Consider the following 22,505-nt stretch of genomic DNA (forward strand, 5'->3'; position numbering starts at 1 on the left):
TTTTTTTTTTTTTTTTTTTTTCCCCCTTGCACTATCATGCTGTTTTCCTTCTCAGTCACAGCAATATTGATTATTGTTTATTTGTGTTTTAAGTGGCACTTAGGAATCGATGCCCTGTCGTGCTTGGTGTGTGCATTTGCTTTGAAGCACCAAGTATGCCTTTGGGTTGTGGTTTTTTTGCTTTTGGTTTTTAAGTGTCTTCATGAACTGTAACTGATACACAACCTGCCAAGGCAGGTGATGTTACCTGCTCTGTAGAAGCAACCTGCCTAAATCAGTTGCAGAGAAGTTCAGTGCAGCAGTGTGGGGGGAATCTTGTACAGGTGGTGTCCATATGTGTTGGGTATATGCCTGGAAATGGGAAGGGTGATGGTAAATTTTTTCATCTGTCAGTATATCGTTTTTCACAAGGGGTGGAATTTTTTTTTGAAGGCTTAGGGGAAGGACAAATTTTGCTCAAGGTTCTTTCATTTTATTACTGTAAGATTTATAGCGTTGCCAAGCCCTTTATTTGGACTGATCCCAGACCTGCCATCCCTCATCCATTTGGAGTGCAGAGCTCTCTTCCTCTATTTTTCCAGCTCTTACTCCAAAGGTGGAAAAAAAAAAAAAAATCAGCATTTGAACTACTTTTTGAAGGGTTTAGTTTGTTCAGTCCTTACTTCCAAATTAGAAAGTAAGGAATGTTTTAAGGAGACTCAGATTTTCATAATTTTATTCTACATCCCACAATGGGGTTTCCAGTTTTAAAGTGCTAACATGTTTTTACTTGAATTCAACCAACTTGCTTCCTGCCCTGTTAAAGTTGCTTTGTCTGTCTCAGTTCCCTGTCACTCTAGACTTAAAGCTATTACCTTTTGGCCTGGATCAACCCATCCTTTTTTTTTTAAAAAAAAAAAAAAAAAGAAAAACAAAAGGCCTTTTCATATCCAACATACTGGATGAATTGTGTTAAGTATAAATAGGCCTACAAAGACCAGAGCATATGTAAGAAAATATTATACATATTGTTGTTGGAAGGCAGAGGAATGTGAAATTACTTGCTCATTGACTAAATTAAAAGTTCCTGAGCTTTAACTTATAGAAAATCATTGTCGCTATTGTTTTTTCAAATTTTGTGTGGGGAGAAGAGTTCCTTACTTCAGCTTACTGGTTCGTTTACAGGATAAGCAGTAAAATCAAAAAGTCAAATGAAGAGATTTGTTAAACATGAAAGAGAACTGTGTTGATAGTTACACACCAATGATGTACAAACTAAGCATTTATAAGGACCTTCAGTCCACCAATGAAGTTTTGCAAACATAAATTTTACAGGCAAACTGAGAAATTGGGAAGGGAATGAAGAGAATGAGGAATTCAGATGACTTGCATTGTTTGACCCCAAACTAAGTATTTTCTTTCATTTCTGTTAAGAATACATTTTATGCACTATTCTTTATAACTTGACTTAAATAAAAATTCCCAACCAAAAGATAAATATTTCTGTTCTTACAAATTGTTTTTATTTTAATGTTGTTGTATTCATTGGAAAGTATTTGCTGACTTCCACTGTAGTCTGCACATGCACTTCTTTCTGAGCCCTTTCCACGAGTATTTCAAGACTTGCTTTTCTCTGGCCATGGGAAGGGCAGCTAGTATCCATTTCCAGTTTGTACAGGGTTCTGGCTACTGGTGACCTCAGCTAGTTGCCAGCAGACAATTTTTTTTAACTGTATGAAGTAATTGGATTGTATCCATCTCGTTGTGAGGCCAAGGGTTATTTCGGAGCGTAGAAACTGATCTGCATTCTTGAAATGTAGGAGTTCATCTGCACGTTCTGTGGAAGATGATTTGGCAGAGCAGTCTAGAGAAGCTGGCTCTGCAGCATGCATGTGCTGCTCTTCCTCTGAGGAATTGTGAGAACATATTTTAGCAAAGGATTCCTCAATCTATCAGATACCTCAAAATATATAGTCACAGAAAAAGTCAGTGGTGTGGGTTTTTTTTCATTCTATATGGATTTACTTGTTCTTAAATTTCTGGTCTTCCAAGAAGTTACCAATACCCATCTGTCTGCCCTTTAGTCTGTAAACTTGTATTTTTCTCGAAGACGGACTCTCTTATTTTCTTATTTCTTCTCTGCTCTCTGACAGTAGAATTGGGTTATTGCACTTTTCTGATGAACCTACGTTTTCCAGATAAATGAAAACGTAGGGGGTTATTTTTCAAAACTGAAACAGTTGGATTGCCTTTTTGTTTTACTGGGATAAGCATCCGTGATGCTCTGGGGAATGGAGAATGATCTAAAATAAGCCTAGCTGTTTTTTGTTGTTTATGTGTTTCTTTTTGCATCTGTCTTAGTATTTATTGCTACCATCTGCATTTCATTTCAGGTTGTCTAATGTCTTATTCTGCATGTTCTGTGCCTATTCTCTTTACATAGCCTTGGGCTGCAATATCACCATTTGCCTACCAGAGATCCTTTTCTATCTGTAACAAAATGAATTGCATTCATCTGTGTAATTCATTTCTAATGAATGCCTTGCTCCTCATTAAACAGTGATTTACCTTTGTTTCCTTTTCCTACACTGTCAACACTAACCATTTTGAGGTCCTGTGGAGAGATGCTAATTTGAGAAAGCAAAAGTCAATGCAACTAAGCACTCACAAATGCCATCCTCATTGGCACTTTCAAAAATATTCATGGGACACTTTGTGAAATACAGTTTGCAGGTGGGTAAGAAGACTTAAAACGTTTTCTTGCTCATAAGTTTTCAGTGTACAAATACACTTTTGACTTTACAGCATTTCTCCTTGTCAATGTCTTGAACAGGTAGCCAGGCTTGGGAGTCTTTTAAGACCTTGTTTGCTCTGCAGGAATTTTACAGATCGAAGGCACACTTGGGGAGACTATACTCTTGATACCCTGTCCTCTCTGCACCTTTTCAGGAATACTAAAATATTTCAAACTTACTTTCAGAATAATGTTTTGAACTACTTTATTTTGAGATATGTTAGAATATTTCAGACTTGAAAATATTTTAATTAATTTTCTTAATGAGATTCAAAGATTAATAGAAGCAGTTATAGGGTTTGTGTATCTAAAGGAAAAGGATTAGTACTGTTAACTAAAGAAATAGGATAGGGGTTGTATAGTAATTTTATTACAAATTTGGTCCATATGCAACTTTTCTGTCATGCCCTTTCAACCTGTCCTACAGCATCCCCTTTTCTAGCCCTGCACTGTGCAGAACTGCAGAATCTGCTGTGTGCGCAAATAGATCTGTACTGCTGACAGATAATGGTTATAGGATGAATTACCAAGTTTATTTTCATTTTAAACCTAAGCAGAGTTTGAGCTGCAGCAACAGATTATGAATATTAAAATACTGTTGGTAAACAAAATTTAAAGCAATACAGATGGTTTTTAGGAAGTTGTTTTATTTACAGCATCTTTAACTCTTATTTTAGTGATAGTACAAGCTACTCACTGACACTTTTGATCACTCACTTGAATTTAGCTTGGCATTTTACAATATTTATTCTTGTGTTTGGCCAGATTGATCCCCTGTTGAAACCCTAGAATTGTCAGTGGGCATCAGTGGAGTTACGCCATGGATTAATTTGATCGTAGTATTATGAGGGGATTGAAGCATGGGAGGCTTTTGTTTTGTTTTGGTTTTTTAAACTGGTCTTGCCTAAGTCATGTAGTATTTCAAAGTAAGAACACTGATTAATGTAACAAAATTTTATTTTTAATATACGTTTTAGAGGACAAAACTGACCTTGAGAACAGTGTGATGCAGAAGAAAATTAAAATCCCCAAACTCTCTCTCAATCACGTAGAAGAAGCTGGGGAGGTTACAGATTATGGGGAAGAAGATGTGGAGCTTAGACACAGTAAGGTACTGAAGTCTTTATTTTTTTTCTTTTTTTTTCCCTTCTTTTTTCTTTTTGGTTTTGTTTTTTTGTTTGGTTTTTTTTTTTTTTGGAAGTGCTTGGGGCATATACAGATGTCATAGCTTAAGAATTCCAGGCCTGCTTTTGATCCCCTTAAAACACTGTGTTTGGTGAAATTGGGTCAAATTGTGTATGGGGGTGGGATACGGGTTTTCCAAACCTAATTTATGTGCAATCGAACGTTTTCCTGTTTATACTGTCTGCACAGTTTAATTGCCATTTGAGATTTTTGGAACAATGCTCTTCCACTTTGGCCCACAATGCTTTAAAAATCACCAGTTATGTGAATGTCAAGCAGCTGTTCTTGGTGGCACTTGTGACCTGTTGCATGCTGCTTGTTTGCAATTGGAAGGGATGCTCTGGGACTTCCCAACTACAGCAGAGGGTGAGAAGACAAATTGACAGGACCATATCCCTCCATTATAACTGTCAGTTGCCTTTTTAGGTCCAGATGCCAGAAACCCACTATGCAAATTTATTTATTTTTTTATATCAAATGATTTCTTTAAAAGTCTGCCAACCTTCAGAATAAAATACTGCTCTGTGGCTTCATGTGTTCTGCAGCTGCAGGAATGATACTAGTACATTTCTTTATGGTGGGCCAGCTTTTTCACCCTTTTTTTTTTTTTTTTTTTGAACATGCGTGGAGCAGGCATAACATCAAATAATCTCATTTTCTGCCACATTACTCATGGATATTGTGGTATGGGAATTGATAGTGTCAGCTTCTTGTCTCTAACCTATGAGCTACATTTGCTTTCCTTGCAGTTGCTTGGAAGTTCAAATGCTTTTTCCATATTTGGCCAATAAAACTTAGTGACTTTTCCCCATACTGTCACATACCACTATCCAGGCCTCAGGAAAGAGGTGTGTTTTAATTTGTAGGATTTGTTCAGATGACTGAAGGTAAATTTCTGCTGAGAGTTCAAAGGACACGAAGCTTCTGCAGTGCAGTACTAATACAGAAGGAATCAGTTGATGAGGGAGATGAGGCTGGATGATACATTCTGTCTCCAATTTCTGTGGTTTTAATTCCCTTTCAGTGTTTGCTGATAGTGTTAATTCAGTCACTTGCATCAGGCAGTTAGGTGAACGTGCTAGAGGAATAGTCAGAGAAGGTTTTGTCTCTCAAAGTGTAGAAGGACAACCCATCTGTTCACAAAACAGCTTTGTATGGTATGCTGCTTTCATCTCTGATGTAGTTACAGGTGACAAAGGTAGCACATAGTTGAGTCTTTCTCTTATCAGAAAATCAATTGTTGTTGGAAATATAAATGTTAGAGGTAAACTTTAAAGGAAAAAAGATCCAGATCCACTTTTTTAAAAAAAAAAAAAATTAGTTACCTTTATATATGGAATCAAGTGATCTATATGCACTGAGCTTTTGTTGCACAAATGCAGAAAGAAAGGCCTTCAACTGCCTCAGAAGTTTGTATATGCATTTAGCTGAATTATGTGTGCATGAGAGTTATGATGTATATCCACAAGAATCTGTTAGGCAAAACATTTTTTGTAGGCAGAGTTTTCCTTTTTTTGGAAAACAATATTAACAGGTCCCAAGTCTGTATAATTTTAAGTCTCTTACTGCTCTCCTAATTTATTTATTTTTTATTGTAACATGCAGAGACAAGATGGGAGGAAACAAAGTGAAGGTACACACAAAAGCATTGAAGCAGTTGTTGCTCGCCTTGAAAAACAGAATGGGATGAGTCTCAGTAATACTTCCAGCCCTGAGGAGGCTTTTATGGAGACTTCGGAAGGCATGAACAACATGGACGATGCTGTAGTTCCTCGGATTCTGTATGAAGAATTGCTGAGGAGTTACCAACAGCAACAAGAAGAAATGAGACACATCCAACAGGAGCTTGAGAGAACGCGGAGACAGCTTGTGCAACAGGCAAAGAAGTTAAAGGAGTATGGGGCACTCGTGTCAGAAATGAAAGAGCTCAGAGACTTGAACAGGAGACTCCAGGATGTACTGCTTCTAAGACTAGGTAGTGGTAAGTGCTGGACTTAAATGGGACTAGTTTTAATGAATTTTGCAAGTGTGATCAATAGTAATGGAAACGTATTTGAAGAATAGCAGTGGTTGTTAAACTGGACATTGAATGTTAAAAGGGTTTTCTGCTATGGCTGTACAATATGTCTTGAATTTGTATGCTATGTACGTCTGGGTTTTTCTTTAATGATAGTAGAGGTCTTTGTGCTGGTATGGTTGAATCAGAGTTCCATTTTAAGCAGCTGTATTTTAAAGAGTCTCTGACCTTCCAGTATATGCTGAAAAAGATAATAAAGCGTCATCTGCAAAATACACCAATATGTTCCAGTCTAAAAAGAAAAAAAAGAAGAAAGAAGAGGCAGCAGAATAAGTATTTGGGCTAAAACTATTTTATTCTTTTCAGTTAGGGATTTTGGTTAATGTTATGAAAGTGACTGTGTTACCTTCCGGTTTTTGCCCCCTCTTCCCATTAGTAGCTTGTTAGAATGTGATATATTACTGGTCTTCTTAGCAGTGGCTTTAAACAGCCATGCTATTTGAAAAATAATGGATTGTTAAAGACTAATTAAAAATCTTTTCATATTAGTGTCCCGTTTATCAAAATTTGTTACAAAATGCAGGTTTGTGTAATTTGGATTTAAATTTTAAATACCTTGAGTCAATTGCTCATTTGTTTTGGTTTATAGCAATTATTTAATCAATATGTTGGAATAAATGGGAAAAAAGACAAAATAAAAAGTTCATCCTTTTTACTGAAGATGGTACCCTTGGAATACCTTCAAATATTTTACTAATTTTTATATTTATTTGCTATTAGAATGTGGTACTGCTGTGTTGAAGATTTGCTCAGTGACTGAAACTTGGTTAAAATTTGTGCATCCAAACTTAGCATGCTGTTTCTTATGTCTGCCTTTGTGTATCTGGAAACTTAATTTCTGCATGTAAATTGGATATTGGCTCTTCTACTTGACTTGATTGAGTGCATGCAATTTGCATGTGGGTCTGAGTTACATTCACATACAAACCTGAACCTGAGAGAGCATGTGCCTGTGCTGTAGCATGTGTTAAGATGTGCCCACAAGTTTGGAGCCAGGTTCTCAAAGTAGCATCTGATGATTTAAACTGGGTGTTTGATTGTGAATGCTCATCATTGTTACACTGTGCATAATTAAAATGTCATTACTTACTATAAACATTCTAGTTAACTTTTTTAATAAAACTACATAGGCAAGGCTTCCACAGTCTGAAAAACGCAATGTGGTTGGCAGTAGATTCCACAGAGCTTTCTAAAATTTTCCTTGGATGGAAAGATGTTTCTTCATCTGCAAGTAGTTAGCTGGAATTTATGTGAATGGAGCACCAGCCAGATGTTAGCAGGCAATGGGGCTGAACAGTGTAAAATACCAATTTAGTTGGTAGACTTGACAGCAATTTGAGTGGTGAGACCAGCAATGAAATGAAGACAGCTTCTGAATTCTGTCTCATTTCTTTTGCTTTAAGAAAGAAGGGATGCCTTTTTTATACTTGAGCCGAATCAAGAAAACTTGGAAGAAAAAGAAAAAAAAGAAAAAACCCACCAGAAAACAAAACTTATTGGAAAAATGCTGGATCTTTTCTAAATACTGGGCTTGAATTTCCAATTGTATCAGTCTGACACCTGTTTTACAACTTGATTACATTGAAGACAAGTTCTTTTAATCACACCTGGACAAATACGAATTATAGTTCCAAAAAAGTCTTTGTTATTACTTGTCATCCACTAAAAGTTCCATGCAAAGGTACAATTTGGCCATATGGACTGTGTCCTTCACAGGGTGTGTGTTTCCTAAGATTCAGTGTGTTAACAGCTGATAACTCTTGCCTTTCCTTGTAGCCTCATTCACAGTAGAGAAACAGCTTTCTCTAAACGAGATTCTAGAAATATCAATACAAAATTTGTGAATGATTAGAAGGGGAGACATCTTCAGCAAATTATAAATTAGAGAGTCTGATGACAGTATGAAAAAGTGCTACTTTTAATCAAGAAATAGATATGTAAAGACTTCTTTAGTCTTCTTTACTTTTCCAGCTTATAAATGAGGTATGTTTGGATATGTGAATAATCTGTGAAAATTGTTCAGAAAATAGATTACATCCTGAATTCATCTTCGGTTGTTGCAGCAATCTCTTAAGCCTAGAGTTTCAAATGACATGTAATTTATGTTACGCTGCACTTCTAGCAGGCTGGACTTAATGCAAACTAATTGCATTTCTGTTTCACCTTAGAGACTTCTGATTTCTTTGCATGAGATGACAGCTGTTTTGTGCTGATGAATTGCAGCTGTGGGAAACGCGTGCCTGTTGCCATTTTAAACTTGCAGATCAAATATAGAACAGCCTCTTGAGCTAACATTCAGTCAAGTATTCTGTCTCCTAATTTCCCATCAATATGTTGATTTCAGTGAGCATCTAGCAGTCAATGTAGTCTACTTTAGACCTAGGCCTTCATCTCTGCTATGGAACTTGAGCCACTCTTGTGGGAAGAGCGAGGTTCTTAATCTTCCACATGGTGACACTGAATTGCTCTTTAAGATCCTTGAAAGCAGATGTGGCAAGTGACAGTAGTGAAATCATTACTGATCCATGCAAATATACTGAAGCTTCTTTATGGTTTTGATATGCTGTTGCCCCACAGATCCCTTCCTGGAGGAGACAGGCATTTGAGCAGGGTAATAGGGCCTAAAGCAGTGGGGGAACGTCGTGACTGTTGTGGAGGAGGTTGCAGTATCTCTCATCTGATCTCCCAGAAGAACTGTGCCACCAAGGCCTCTTCTCCCTTGCAGACTTTGGGATCAGGAAGCCCTGCAATCGTAGGCCGTTGCAGTTTATCTTTGTTCTGTTGCACCTGAAAACACACTCATTTGTCCTGTTTTTATCAACAGAAAGGTGAATTAGAGAATTAAATAATAGTCTCTTCCTTGTAGGGCTAACTTTAAATAGTCCTTGGATTGCAAAGGATAAGAATGTCAGTAAAAAAGCAGTTGTCTCCAGGGTAAGATCTGTGCAGTTTACTATGGTTGTATATGGTCAGAAGTAGTGAAGTTGTATCATGGATAATGTTTGGGTGTTGTTTGCTCCCTGAATGACTACATTTTTATGTTGTACTGCAAAGAAATAGTGTTGTTCTAAAGTCAGGGAGTGTATTCGCTTTCATTCATAAACTCATTCATCAATGCACACACAGCCCCCAAGTTGTTATTTTCAATCCCAGTTTAATTTCAGCGATCCACTTTACAGTGTCTTGGGTCTGACACCAGGGTAGGGAGAATGAAATGGTATTTGTGTCTTACCATATATAAGGAATTACTATTATTCAGCTTTTCTAGATTTGTTTGGCTTTTTGATGTAAAAAAAAAAAAAAAGTCCAAGGTTTCTATAAAGTACAAATACAGGAAGTACCATATAGATAATATTGCCACTTCTCAGACTCCTGTTGTTTTCATTCAAATTCTGGTAGAACATGTGGAAACAGTTTGCTGTTTACAAATATATATTGACCACTTTATCAGTTAATTTGTTGTGGCTTATTTATGAAGTTTGAGTAGTGTGTAGTCTTATATGCATTTTTGAGGAAAAATGGTGATGAAAGGAAGTCTTCTACCTCTTCATCCTGCATTTGAAGTTGCTGTCCTCTCATGGAAACTTTACAGTCAGCAGGAGAAAGATTTTGCAATAAAACATTTGTTTTCCTTTTGCATTCTGGAGAATTGTCTTTATTTTTTTTTTATGATCCTTATTACATAAGTACTATCACTGTTAAGCCTTTAGATAGTGGCATATATTTTTGTATGTCCCATTCATCATCTTTCAAGTAAGACACGGAGCACGAGAGCCACAGAGAGAGAGAGGAGGAACCTTTTAGCATGGTAAATTGGGCGCACAACTCATTAGCAATAAGGCAGTAATGTAGGTTGCATGTCTAATTCACAGTGTGCAGAGTTGAACATGTAGTCTTTAGTAGTTGTGAAGACCACTTAGAGGCAGATTTCTGTTTGGGGAGGAAAAAAAACCTGGTAGAATATAAAAGACGACATTTTCCAGGCTCTCTGTTGGCAACTTCTAAGTGAGCAGTAAAGCATAAATTGCAATAGAGGTTTTTCTGACCTGTTAGAGCTATGGTTATTGTGGACTTTTCATCAGCTGTTTTTCTTGGGGAATTTCAGAAACCAAATCATAGCTGTGTCAACAAATGACTAAAAAAAACAGTGAAAAACTTATAAATAGCAACTAGTAGGTGCTTCAACTGAGATTAAACATTTCCTTCTAGGAAGAAGGTGGTTGTACTTAAGTTATCTTCCTCAAAGTGGCTTTCAAAGTGTAAGAAAACACAAAACAGCACTTTGAAGAATGTGTTCATAAGAAGTGATCTTTTAGATGTTACTGTACATTCACACTGACAATTATGTCACTGCATCTGCTTATTCAGGTATGCCTACACTGAGATTTGTGCAGGCTTTGGGGTCTTACCCTGTCTGAATCAGTTTAGCAGTCTCAAGTTTAGAAAGTTTAGTTTCTCTTGGCTGTACCATTGTATATGCATGTAGTAGAGCTGGTTATTAAGATTACAATGAAATTATAATGCAAATGGTATGTTGTTTGTGATTTCTCTGTTTGCACCATGGTTGCATTGCATATGGTTCTTAAGACACTTCTGTTGGTGGTACTGTAGTATAGGATTGTGTGAGTTGCTGAGACAACTCCTAGCTGTTGCTGAGTGTCAAGTGACAGTCAGCTGAGAGCATTTAGCTAACTAGCTAGGTGTAGAATAAGCCATAGGATAACTGCCAAATGCTGACAATAGAGGAAAAGTTGATATCACTGTATAATAATCTCTAAATGAAACTGCACAAAGTAGGAGGAATGAATGATTTACTTGTTGCAGGTACAGGAACTATTTAAGATAAATAGCTCAAGATGTGAGTTCTGGTGCCAGCTTGACTTGCAGAGCTAGATCAATTCAGGGCTTGGTCTGTGTGCACAAACACTGAGGAGGGATGCTGAACTGTGACGGTGACCTGATTATTTAATTGTCATTTGTTGAAGGTGTCAAGGTTGGGCTACAGAGTGCTGCGGTGCTCTCAGCACTAGCCTGGTGCAATATAGTTCTTCCAAGTGGGTGAATTTATCCTTATAGTTCTTGGAAGTGGCTGATGACTGTGGTGTCCAGGGTCTAAGCTGGCAGCCTTGCTGCGTTAATGAACCACCATCCCTGCGTGGAACTTTAGGATCACGAGAAGCTCCAGCAGTCACTGGAGACAAACATCAAGAGACAATGATAGGCTTGGGGCCGTAGCCTGTTCCTAGACTTATGGTGTAACCGCTGCAATGAATGGAATAATGAAATCCAGTACACAAATTATTTTGTTTTATCTTTTTAGGAACACTTTATAAATTTGGTCTGGAAAAGAAAAGTTGATGACTGACAAAATTATCCTTCTCTGAAACCACAAACATATCCTTAGTAGTATTCTCTTGTTTAATCTGTGCTTAATTTGTGTTGATTACGTTTAAAAATAAAAATCAGTGTGTTGGATGGATTGGACAATCAAAATTCTAATTCAAGTGGGTTTTTTTAACCTTGGATACTCTGTGCATGACACTTTAGCATAAGTAGCCTAAGCCTACTTTATAGCATTTTTGTAGATCATCACTATTTTTAATATAACTGTTACATCTAAAGAGATTTCAGATTTATAAAGAATTTGTAATTCTATATGGATAATTTATGTAATTATCCCGGTAAATTATGCAGGTTTCTATGCAACTATATAGTAATTCTTATTTGAAGGATTACTATTGTTGCTTTTGGTTTATAATTTCAGTGTCACTTTAACATAATTTCCATAGTGTGCATTGAAGCAATCTTACCCATATCTGTAATTGTTCATATACTTTAAAAATAAAATTAAACATTTAAAATTAAACATTTTTATGTTTATAAAGCAGAGTTATTTCCTGCTTTTATTTATTGACATTCAGAAGTAGAATTTTGGTTTAGACTCTTTCTAACTTTAAAATTAACATGACTAATGTGTTATTTTATGCTAACCATGGGTGATGAAGTGATTGTTTTCATGTTCTCTGGGATAGCAGACAGCTCTCTTTTCTTAACTGTCTAGGACCTGCCATTGAGCTTGAAAAAGTAAAACCAGAATCAATTGAGCCTGAACCTGAGGTACAGAAGACCTTCAGTGAGGAAGCAAATACATCAACGTACTATCCTGCCCCTGTTCCAGTAATGGACAAGTATATTCTCGAGAATGGAAAGGTATTTTAAATTAAATATAGCATGAATAATTTGTAAATGTCCATCAGGTGATTTTCTTGTGGAATTTTCATTATCTTTGGGGTTTTGCATGGTGCCAACGTATACGGACTTCCTCAGTTTTCATAAAGGTATGCTAATATGCTGACGAAAATTAGGAAATTACACAAATATGAACAGCATAGAAAATTATCTTCGGTGATGAGAACATTGAGTGCTGTGTAACACAAGGAATATAACTATTAAATATGCGTGCACAGGCAAATTGGTGTTGTCCTCAACTAGTGACATACATAAACCCACCAAAGACAGACCAAAGTGAGTAACCCACATCATAAATTTTCATTAGTCTGTTTAACAGAAATACTTTTTCCTAAAAAGCCTTTAATATTTTCAATGTGCTGTAGTTGTAGTGCAGAGAAACCTTCCTGTTTTGGCTGAATTGGAGTCCAGTAGATAATTATGAACCCTGGAATGAAAATCAGCTCCCCTGAATCTGATAGGAGCATTGTGACTGAATTGAGCTGATGTAGTGCTACTTTTTATAAAGTTGGTGAAATACCATCTAGCTACCCTTTGCCAGAACCTGAGTGATAGTGTTTCAGACTTCAGCACGTTTAACACATTGTCTGCTCATCTACTGAGGCCTGCTTTTATAGCTCTTGTCCATTATCATTAAATCAACATTATCTTTCTTTTACAAAAAAACGTGTGCTTCAGAATTGCAGATCCCGTTGCTTAGGATATGTGTGCATTTGGTGCCATAATCTGAGAAACTAAGGAGGAAATGTCCATTTCAGCTTTGGCATACAGTGGAATTACTGATGGAATAGCATCAAATACTTCATTTTCAGATCTGTGTTGTAAGATTGACTGCACAAGTGTCTGTCATTCTTGAAGATGAATTCAACATAATTGTTGAGGACAAAATGTGTGTGAAAAATAGTATAATCTTAGCAGTTTGACAGGTATTTGCTTCAGATAGCTTTTCTTACCTAATACATTTAACATTGTCACTTGCTTATATATTTTGTGTATATTTGTGCAATGAAAGCTTAGCATATATTACTGTGAGAGTTTGGTTTACCTGCTTTTTTTCCACTTAAGGTCTGTGGGATAGGGCATGTACTTTAGTATTTGTATGCAGCTTTTCCTGCACTTTTATTTCACCTGCCAGCTTCTTGGCACTTCCGTTGCTTAAGTTTCCTCTGTCTTTACAGATATTAATATCTCTAAGTTTCTTGTTGCAATTTGGGTTTTTCTTTGTTTGCCTACTTACTGAGGCTTCAGCCAGCTCAGATGCCAGAAATGTGAACTAATAAGGTTTTTAGAGTGTTGGAGGGTGTTTTTTTCAGTTTTCCTTATTTATGCCTTTTTTTTTTCATTATTCCTTTATTGACATACTAGAGTAGTTGAAATACTTTTTTAGAAATCTGCCCTTTGTGGCATTGGATTTGATCTTAGTAGGATTCTTTCAAAGCAGATAAATCCCTCCCCTCCAGAGGGAGAACAGAGTTACTGGAAAAGAGCCTATGGCATTCATTTAAAGAAAAGAAGTTTAAAAAAAAAAAGAAAGAAAGAAAGAAAAAAAAAAAAAAACATGTTAGCACAGTTACAGTGGTGAGCAGTGCTTTGAATTTGCTGTTGTTTCTGTTGCATTGTGCTTGAAGGTTGATCCTGCAGTTGCTGAAATTGGGGGTAAAGTTCCCATTGATTTCATCAAGCCAAGGGTCTGGCCTACGGGGCACTTCTTCCAGCAAGAAGGAAATGGCTTCTGAATCTGGAGTACAGTAAGCTTCCCATAGCTTTGGGGGTAATAGGAAACAGTACCCAGCCTGTTTTACAGAGAAGTAAACTGAGACACAGGCAGATTAAATTCCTTGCTGTAACAGTGCTAGAAATAGAAAAAAGGAGGCATAAGATGGCTGTGGCTGTCTGTCATGTAGTTGCTGTTACCATAGGTGTTTCATACCAGTGATAACCGTTTTTAATAAATGAAGCATGTTCAAAGAAGAGATGAACTGTCTGAAACATAAATATTAAAAATAGTTGTTGTAACTTGTTTTTTTCTTTTTAGTAACTTCAAACTAATGAATAATGTAGTATCTTAAGAGACTAAACAATCTTTAGCAAAGACAAACTAATTTTGGCAGAAGGGAATCAGATTTTTGATCAAATACAGCAGTCTCTTCAACTAATGTACTACAGACGTGGGAAATTTGCCATGTCACAACATTTCCTGATCTTAGTTACTTTTAAGTAACTTACACTAATTTTTACAGATAACTTTTCTAAAATCAAAACAAATAACTGAATTAAAACTGTAACGTGATTGTTTTCTGAGCACAGGCTTGCTCACTGATCGAAGTTGTCTTACAAAATATGTAGAGAGCACCAAATTAGTGTGAATTTTTTTAAAGTCATGATGAAGAGTCTTGACAACAGAGACGGAAAGAAGAAAAAGGGTGTTCATGCTGTGGTTATTACTAGTTCCATTTCTATCCATTATGAAATCTAAATACCATGCAGACTTGTGAAAAGCTGCTTAGAATCCCTTTAGCACAGAAGATTCTGCAGGAGAGGCAGCTTGTTTTATGGCTTTATGCTTTGAGGAAGTTAGACTTTTCATTTGTTTTTTATAACATAGCTGGTAGCCAAACCATTCATATTTTTCTATTTAAGTTTTTAAACAACTACTTGCTTTTGAAGGATGCTGTCATAATAAAACATTTCTTCAGGTTATAGCCCTCATTAATAATTAAAGCAGGTTTCCATTTAAAGGAGAAGTGGTATTTGGTTGAATACAGGCAGTAAAATTATGGGTATATAAAATTTTACAGTAGCTTTGACCAATTTTCATTGCGTTTAATGGGACTTATGTGAAACTGTTCAGATCTGTATGAGTAGCAGGCACAGTTTATGTAACGCCACAAGAAAGGAGTAAAACCAGGAAAAAACAAGAGCAAAATAGTTAAGGCAGAGTATCCAAATGTCATTTTGCCATAGAATTTTGTTCATGGGATTGCTTTTTTTATTTGTGAGGAGGCAGTATGGTTTTTATTAAAGTGTTATAGAAAGAACATCCATTTGATCACATTTTCTGAAACCTGAATTTTGGATATAACAACCATACGTGTTTTTGGTGTTTTGCGCTTTGACAGATTATCTGAAAGTAAGTTCTGTCTTCTTCCTTCCCAATGCAGTGAATTCTTATCAGTGATTAGAGTAGCTAGGTCACACATTAGTTTGTTATGGATGAGCAAGTGTGGGTCCAACTGAATGAAGTTCATCACCAGGTGAGCAGAGCTTTCTGCGTGCAGAGGTGGTTCAGCTGTCTGCACTGTACTCCAGGAGTTAGGACCATAGACACACAGGTACGAAGTATTCTCCGTGGTTCCACACAGGACCAACACTTGCATCCTGGTTGCACTCATGTCAGACCCGTGCTGATTACTAGTGGGGTTATTTTCCTTGCTGTTGCTGGATGGTGTCCTGGTTATTAGGACTATCAGCTCAACATACATAGTGGCAGCCTAAGGATAGTACTCGGATCCTCATCCTGCATTCATCTTCAGTCTGGAGCACTGGGAATCTTGTGGTGGAGATATGGTGTAGCTCTGTGGGAGTCAATCCAGCACAGTCAATGCTGAGCAAGACTAATAAGCACAACTAGATTTGAGCAGCTTCCTTTTGGAGACTACAATGGCTTCAAACTGCATTTTCCTGTACCCATATTATCCTGCTTTACTATTTCAATTAAATACCTCTACCCCCCATTGTTTGGGTAAAGGATAGTTTATGATGCAGCAATGGGCCATTGCCTTACCACAAAACAGTTTTCACCTGGATAGATTGATTGTACATGATAGGCAAACATCATGATAGAATTGAAAGTTTTACAAAGCTTCCAAACTTTCTTGGCTTATACTGAAATTGGAGCTCTCAAAATCCCTTCTCCCTTTCTAGTTACTTTAAACAATCAGGCTGAATTTTGCCAGCTGGTACAGGATACAATTTAGGAAGTATTTCCCTCCCTACTGCCTCTGAAATATGCTTTGGGTAAAGTCTGTTTCAGCCAAAGGGAAGCTTTCATATTAAAGACAACATTTCATCTTGCTCCTGAATTAGGCTGGTGCAACTGCTTGTTTTATATGCTGTGCGTACCTTTATAATACTGGATGTGTTTACTGTTTCCTCCTTCTATCTCTGTTCCTGACCATAGTCTTTCAGGAGGTAGGCTGTGCGGTGGGGGGAAAGCAGAGAGTAAGAACTGATTACAAAAAGGAACTACATTATACAAGAGGTTGACTCGAACTCCCTGACCCACAAAGTTGGAGAAGTTTCAGAATTAGGCAAAATGGATTTGTTCAGCCCTAATTACTGTTATTATAGTACCTAATATTAATGTTCCTACAGCACTTGGATACTGTTGTGTGCTACATACCATAGATAAGTTGTTATTATTACTACCTTCTAGGTCCATCTTGGCAGTGGAATTTGGGTAGATGAGGAGAAATGGCACCAGCTGCAAGTAACACAAGGAGATTCAAAGTATACAAAAAATCTAGCGGTTATGATTTGGGGAACAGATGTTCTCAAGAACAGAAGTGTCACAGGAGTTGCAACCAAAAAAAAGAAAGATGCCGTTCCCAAGCCACCTCTCTCACCTCACAAATTAAGCATTGTCAGAGGTAGGTTATTTGAAAACTTTTGCTTCCTGCTTTGGAGTTTAACCATTAATCACTGAGTTGAAAGATGCTTCTTTTCAGCTCATATAAAATTAACTGATTAAAAACTGTAATTCAGATTGCTATTGCATTGTGAAGTGCATACGTATCTAGGAAAAGTAAAACACATTGCAATAGCTGTGCACAGTGCAGGCCTTCACAGCTGAAGAGTTGTACATTGACTTCAGTAAGGTTCAAGAAGATCATGACTTTAAACCACTTGCAGGACAGGACTCTGAGCCTGGAGAACAACACGTTGTTCTGGAATTCATTTATAACATAATGATTTTTTTTTTAAATGCATATATTCCTTTTAACAAGTCTGAGAGTAGCTTTACCACATTCTTTCATCCAGAATATAATCAACCCTGGCATGAGGCACAGAAGCCATTATAGCTGTGACTATAAAAATACGCATACCTTCAGAGGCAAGAAAGAATAGTTTTACCCTTTTAAATGGAGAAAATGGAAATAGTAAAAATTAATTGTTGCACTTGAATTGGAATTTGAACAGGAAGTGTAAATTGCTGACCTATCTGGCAGGAAAAATTGGAATGACACTTTCAGTAACTGCAGGCCTGAGTCCAGGTATGTAGTACTTAGAGAGAGAAGGCCTTCTCCTTTATTTAAAATGAACAGTGAATTTTAGTCCCCTTGTATCATCATGCTTGTGTTTTGCATTCATTTCTGTCTCTCTTGGTATTTCAGGCTTCTTTTTAAGTCAGAACTGAGTTGGTTCCTCGTGGAATATATACTGAAATTGGATTTTTGTGTTTTGTGTCCATACTAAATTGCAGTAGGGCTGAAATAAATTTCCCTTTTTGATTGAGCTTCATTATTCTGTGTTTCCTGTTCTTAGTTGCTATGTGCTCTTCACTATGAACTCTTAAGAGCTGTTGTAATTTGCCTTGCAAGTACCACGTTTTGGAAGTAAGAAATATGATTCCTCTTTGAGTGTGTGTGTCTGTGTTGTGTGGGGAAAAGTTGGAAACTGGTCTTTGTACTGTCATCTTTCTTAGTTTGTAAGGAAGGAGTAAAAGACTTGGGTTTTTTTTACTATTCTGCTTCAAGAATATAAGTGAAAGTGCAAGCTGTTCCATGATGATTTTCTAGTTCTGGCTTGGACCTTTTTGGTACAGTCCAAACACATGTAGCAGAATAATGATGTACTGGCCATGTAAGGACTCCACTCTGTGGCTGTGGCTACCCTTCCTAATGGGAAACAGAATTGGCCCAGATGTGCATTTACAAGCATGCAGTTAAAAGGGGTTATTTTTCACTGGCCCGTTGCAAAGAGCTTTCTGGTTTCCCTGCTGGAGGCTGATGCTGCTCAGCACGGCTGGTGAGGTTGCTTATGTGAGAATTTCCTCTTCTACTTCAGTCAGGACTGCTCTGTGTTTCTTGAGCCATTTAAATGATAGCTTTCTTCTAACTCCCCTTGTTTTGACTCCAGTGAGTTTAGGAGTATGCTCCAACAGGTACGAGGTGAGAGGCAGATGAGGCCCTTCCCTTTCTTTTCTTCCACACCGTTACATTCACCAGCAATTCAGCTCTTCCTTCTTTCCTCGTTTTCCCTGTTTTCTGTCATAGTTCTGCTTCCAGCCTCAACCCTCATTTGAATTCCACTGTTTCACACCCTGGTTTTCCATGTTCCTCTTTCCAGTGTTTCTTTCACCTTGTCTTTGACTCCCTTTTTGTTAGACTCGACTGTACAATCTCCTCTTGAACCAGTTAAACTGCATGGCCAGTATTTTAGGTGGTGGCAGACAGACTTCCTGTATCAGTGGTACTGGGTAGCACATAACCATGATTTTCCACATCGTTGTGTCCTTTGCGTTTGCGTCAATGTTAGCAAGTCTTGCCCTGTCATGCCAGCAGTGTTTCCTGGAAAGCTGGAAGTGATCAAATAAGAAGTTACTATGGAGAAGAAAATAAAGCATAGTAGCAAGTGGACAAATAGTGAAATGCGAGGAAGTTAGACTTTACGTAGCTAATGATTTGGATCAGGCATCACAGGAAAAGTAAAGCGCCTTGTTAGTCTTTGAGGTCTACTTGAATATTTGGTCCAGTCAGAAGTACAAAGGGATATCTGTACAATTCTTTAAAGCCAAAAGACAAGTAGCAGAACCCCCAAATCACTCTTTTGAGCCCCTAAGACAGCATCTTTATGTGACTACTAAACTGCTATTTCTGCAGCCTCTCCTAGAAATGGAAGAGGAAAAACTGATGATCATGGATCTGTCTGGGTCACACTGACTTTAAGAATTACAGCTGATGAATTATTTCCATCAAGTGATTCTTTGCTTGGCATTGTGGCTAAATTAATAACATAGCCTGTCTTTTACTGGAAGTTCATCTTACTAGGTTTATCTGTCACAACCTGAGAGTATTCCTGAGACTGTTGTAGTAGGACAAGCTTATGTCCTACAAACACACTGGGTTTCTTCAGGTTCTCAGTGATGTGCCTCCTCTTTAAGTGTCATATTTCAAATCATAGCTTACTGATCATCAGCATTTCAGCTATCAGGCTGCATGCTGACTAATATTATTTATTTCATATTCAGTACATCTTTTAACATAAAATTCACGTTGGTTTTGATGTTCTCATCATTCTGTGGACACAGACTAACTTAAAACAGTTTTTTGAATGACAGCATTAGTTGTTAATGTGTCTGATATCTCTAACTTCTTAAAAATCCCTACTGTGTAGTATGTAATAAAGAAATTATAAAAAGTATGATGCATGAGCACTGTTATAAACCTTGTTAATGCAAAATAACCTTTTATAAAACTTCTGAGAGGTTTCAAAATGAACTATAAAGAATGCATAGTAGTTAATTTTCATAACTTTTTAATATAATGCATTAGAAATGTTGGAAACCATGTTAATTAAGTGATAATCTCTATGGCTTTTTGTATATGAAGCAATAAACGGCTGCTGGAATAGATTACTAGGCAAAGCAGAATAGAGTTTGCTTAACCAATCTGGGAAGCATATGCAACAAAATACATTCTACTGGTTATCAAAACAAAAAACCTAAAACCTGCCTGTCTCTAAGGAGTGGGGTGTGTTGCACTACCTCTGATTTCAGAACCTCTGCAGGATTCTGGCACTGAACTACCAACTCTGTGAAGCAGAATGCTCTCAACTTTCATTGCCTCATTGCTTTTGCAGTTATTACTATTGCTTGCTTTTTGTATTCCAGTTAAGTTCACAAAGTGTATTGAGCAAACAGGCAGGAAGATGGTTCTCTCCCTGAATAATCTACTAATAAATGCAAAATATGCCCAGGGACATTGTGTCCAATAAAGACCCAGATGTTAATGTATGTTGAACAGATTTAAAAAATAAAATAAATCAGTTAATGTCTTTTCCTACTGGTTACTGCTGCTCTTCCTAACCATTATCATTTACTTACTGTCTTGAAGCTGTAAAGGTAGGAGTGACTCACAGGGAACTGTAGGTAACAACAGTTCTCGTGAGACTGTTCACCTGGGAAAAGCTCCTAAATCTGCCGTGGAGATATGGACAAATACAAGAGTCAGGCAGGCAAGACTGACATTGTAAAAGGTTGAATTTAGCCTTGTTTCTGTATAGAAATCCTATTAATGGTGTCATAGTATAACTGGAACTTGGTCATGCCAAAGATTCAAGTCTGGTGAAAAATCTTGGCTCTAACAAGATAGCCAACGAATCAATAAAAGACAACAAATATTGCAACAAAATCTTGCAACAAATATACACAATGCTTACAAAGTGCTGTCACTTGAGTAGCTAGCCCAACACAGGGCTATATTCTTTTCTGAAAATATCCTAATGGCTCTTTCCTTTTTTTTTTTTTCTCCCCAGAATGTTTGTATGATAGAATAGCACAAGAAACTGTGGATGAAACTGAAATTGCACAGAGACTCTCCAAAGTCAACAAGTACATCTGTGAAAAAATCATGGATATCAATAAGTCATGTAAAAATGAAGAAAGGAGGGAAAGTGCAAAGTACAATTTGCAATAAATTTTGGATTTTTAATAAAGTCTTAGTGTTTTACTTAAGTGTTGCTTTTTGATTTGTGTGGCATTTTTGCTGATGGGAGTAGCTGACTTGAAGTGTTACTCTCCTTCTATAACTGATTCATTTTTTGAGCGGTACTGTCATAAACCTTTCTATGGTGTAAACTGCTTTTAAATAATGTAAGATATATTGTAAGTCCACTTACAATGAAACGGTGAATTTTCCAAGGATTTTCCAATGAGTTGCAGTATGTTACCTGCAGTTCTGTATATAGGTTGTAATTCTGCAAACACCAACCCATTTTGCCTTTATTTTGTTTTACTGGAGTTAGTGGATCTAGACTGCAGTAAACATCTGCTTAGAAGGAAGAACTGTACAAAATCCACTTTGCTATTGAAAAGGGTTTTATTGTATTTTACAAAGTGTTTTTCTGAATTGAAATTTTAATCGTTTGTTTTTATAAATCTTTGTTTTGATCTCTAACAATATATTTGGTCAAAATCATACAGAGAATGCTTCTTTTTCACTTATCTTGTAGATAGGTCACCTTTGTCGCCAAGAGTTAGTTTAAAAAAACCCAAACAGCAAAGAACCTGAAGCTGTAAGTTGTAAAATCATGATAATTTATTAAAAAAAAAAAAAAAAAAAAAAAAAAAAAGCAGTTCTTTGTCAGGCACCAAGGCAGTTCTCAGATTTCTGGTTATGATACAAAGCTCTTCAGAATGTCCATATTACTGTTCTTGAAACACTATATTTTTAGTGTATTTATATTTTCAAGTGATTTAAAGATCGCTACACTATGGCAAGATTATGTATAATAGAAATTTTAGTACCGTTTTGTCTGAGTCCATAGTTTAACAATGGACTCTTTCAGCACAAATTTAAATTAAAAATAAAAGTAATTTTCTACATTGAAGTTAGACTTGCTCTGCAACGTTATAAGGAATAATTTGTTGTCTGCATTATACCTTATTGTCTGTAAGTGAAAGAAAATAACCTGAAGTGTTGTTTCATGAAGGATTTTGAGAATAAGGTTTGTGGAGATAATTTAGGGCCTGGACTGATCAATTTTGAGGATTTGTTATATTCATGATTTTGGCTCACCTTCCATTTACTTGATGCAAGCAGATGTGATTATCTACCTTTTGGGCTGTCTGTTCCCGAGTGTCAGCATGTTTCTTTTCTGCCACTGCAATTCTGCTTCCTGTAGTTTTGAAAGACTTACCATTTCTTAGCATCATCCTGTAGCACTGGTATACTCTTAACGTTAAGCCTACTTCAATGTCCTGTATGTGTAGAAAATTTGAAAAGGAGCAATGCAAGGATTCTTTGAAGGGCTGGGGTGGATGAAAAAAATAGGGGAAGGGTGACGGGGGGAGGATGTTTATGCAAGAACTGCAGTGCCTGTCTAGGGAGAGATGGAGAAAAACACCACTTTGTCTCTCCCTGTACACCAGATGTGCTTGAATAATGTCTTAATTCAGGGCATAAGTATTTGTTTTATGCTTTCTAAAGTGCAATTTCATGA

The 22,505-nt window shown here is 36.9% G+C and overlaps 1 protein-coding gene across 11 annotated transcripts in view; it reads left to right on the forward strand.

Moving 5' to 3' along the window:
- LOC113482589 (cytosolic carboxypeptidase 6-like) overlaps positions 1-22,505 on the forward strand; it is a 969,074-nt gene that overhangs the window by 587,870 nt on the left and 358,699 nt on the right. For 2 of the 11 annotated variants that reach the window (XM_026853349.1, XM_026853351.1), the window contains exons 7-11: positions 3,751-3,884; positions 5,564-5,939; positions 12,097-12,245; positions 16,720-16,933; positions 20,820-21,490. The exons of 3 other annotated variants lie outside the window; for them this stretch is intronic. In XM_026853349.1, the coding sequence (XP_026709150.1) occupies positions 3,751-3,884; positions 5,564-5,939; positions 12,097-12,245; positions 16,720-16,933; positions 20,820-20,980 (1,034 nt within the window). In that variant the 3' untranslated portion in view covers positions 20,981-21,490. Of the gene's footprint in view, positions 1-3,750; positions 3,885-5,563; positions 5,940-12,096; positions 12,246-16,719; positions 16,934-20,819; positions 21,517-22,505 lie in introns of those variants that run through there. 6 more of the 11 variants (XM_026853352.1, XM_026853358.1, XM_026853357.1 and 3 more) reach the window with 6 other exon arrangements.

This window comes from Athene cunicularia (assembly GCF_003259725.1).
Source record: "Athene cunicularia isolate RWA chromosome 8 unlocalized genomic scaffold, athCun1 chr8_part1, whole genome shotgun sequence".
Taxonomy (NCBI): Eukaryota; Metazoa; Chordata; class Aves; order Strigiformes; family Strigidae; genus Athene; species Athene cunicularia.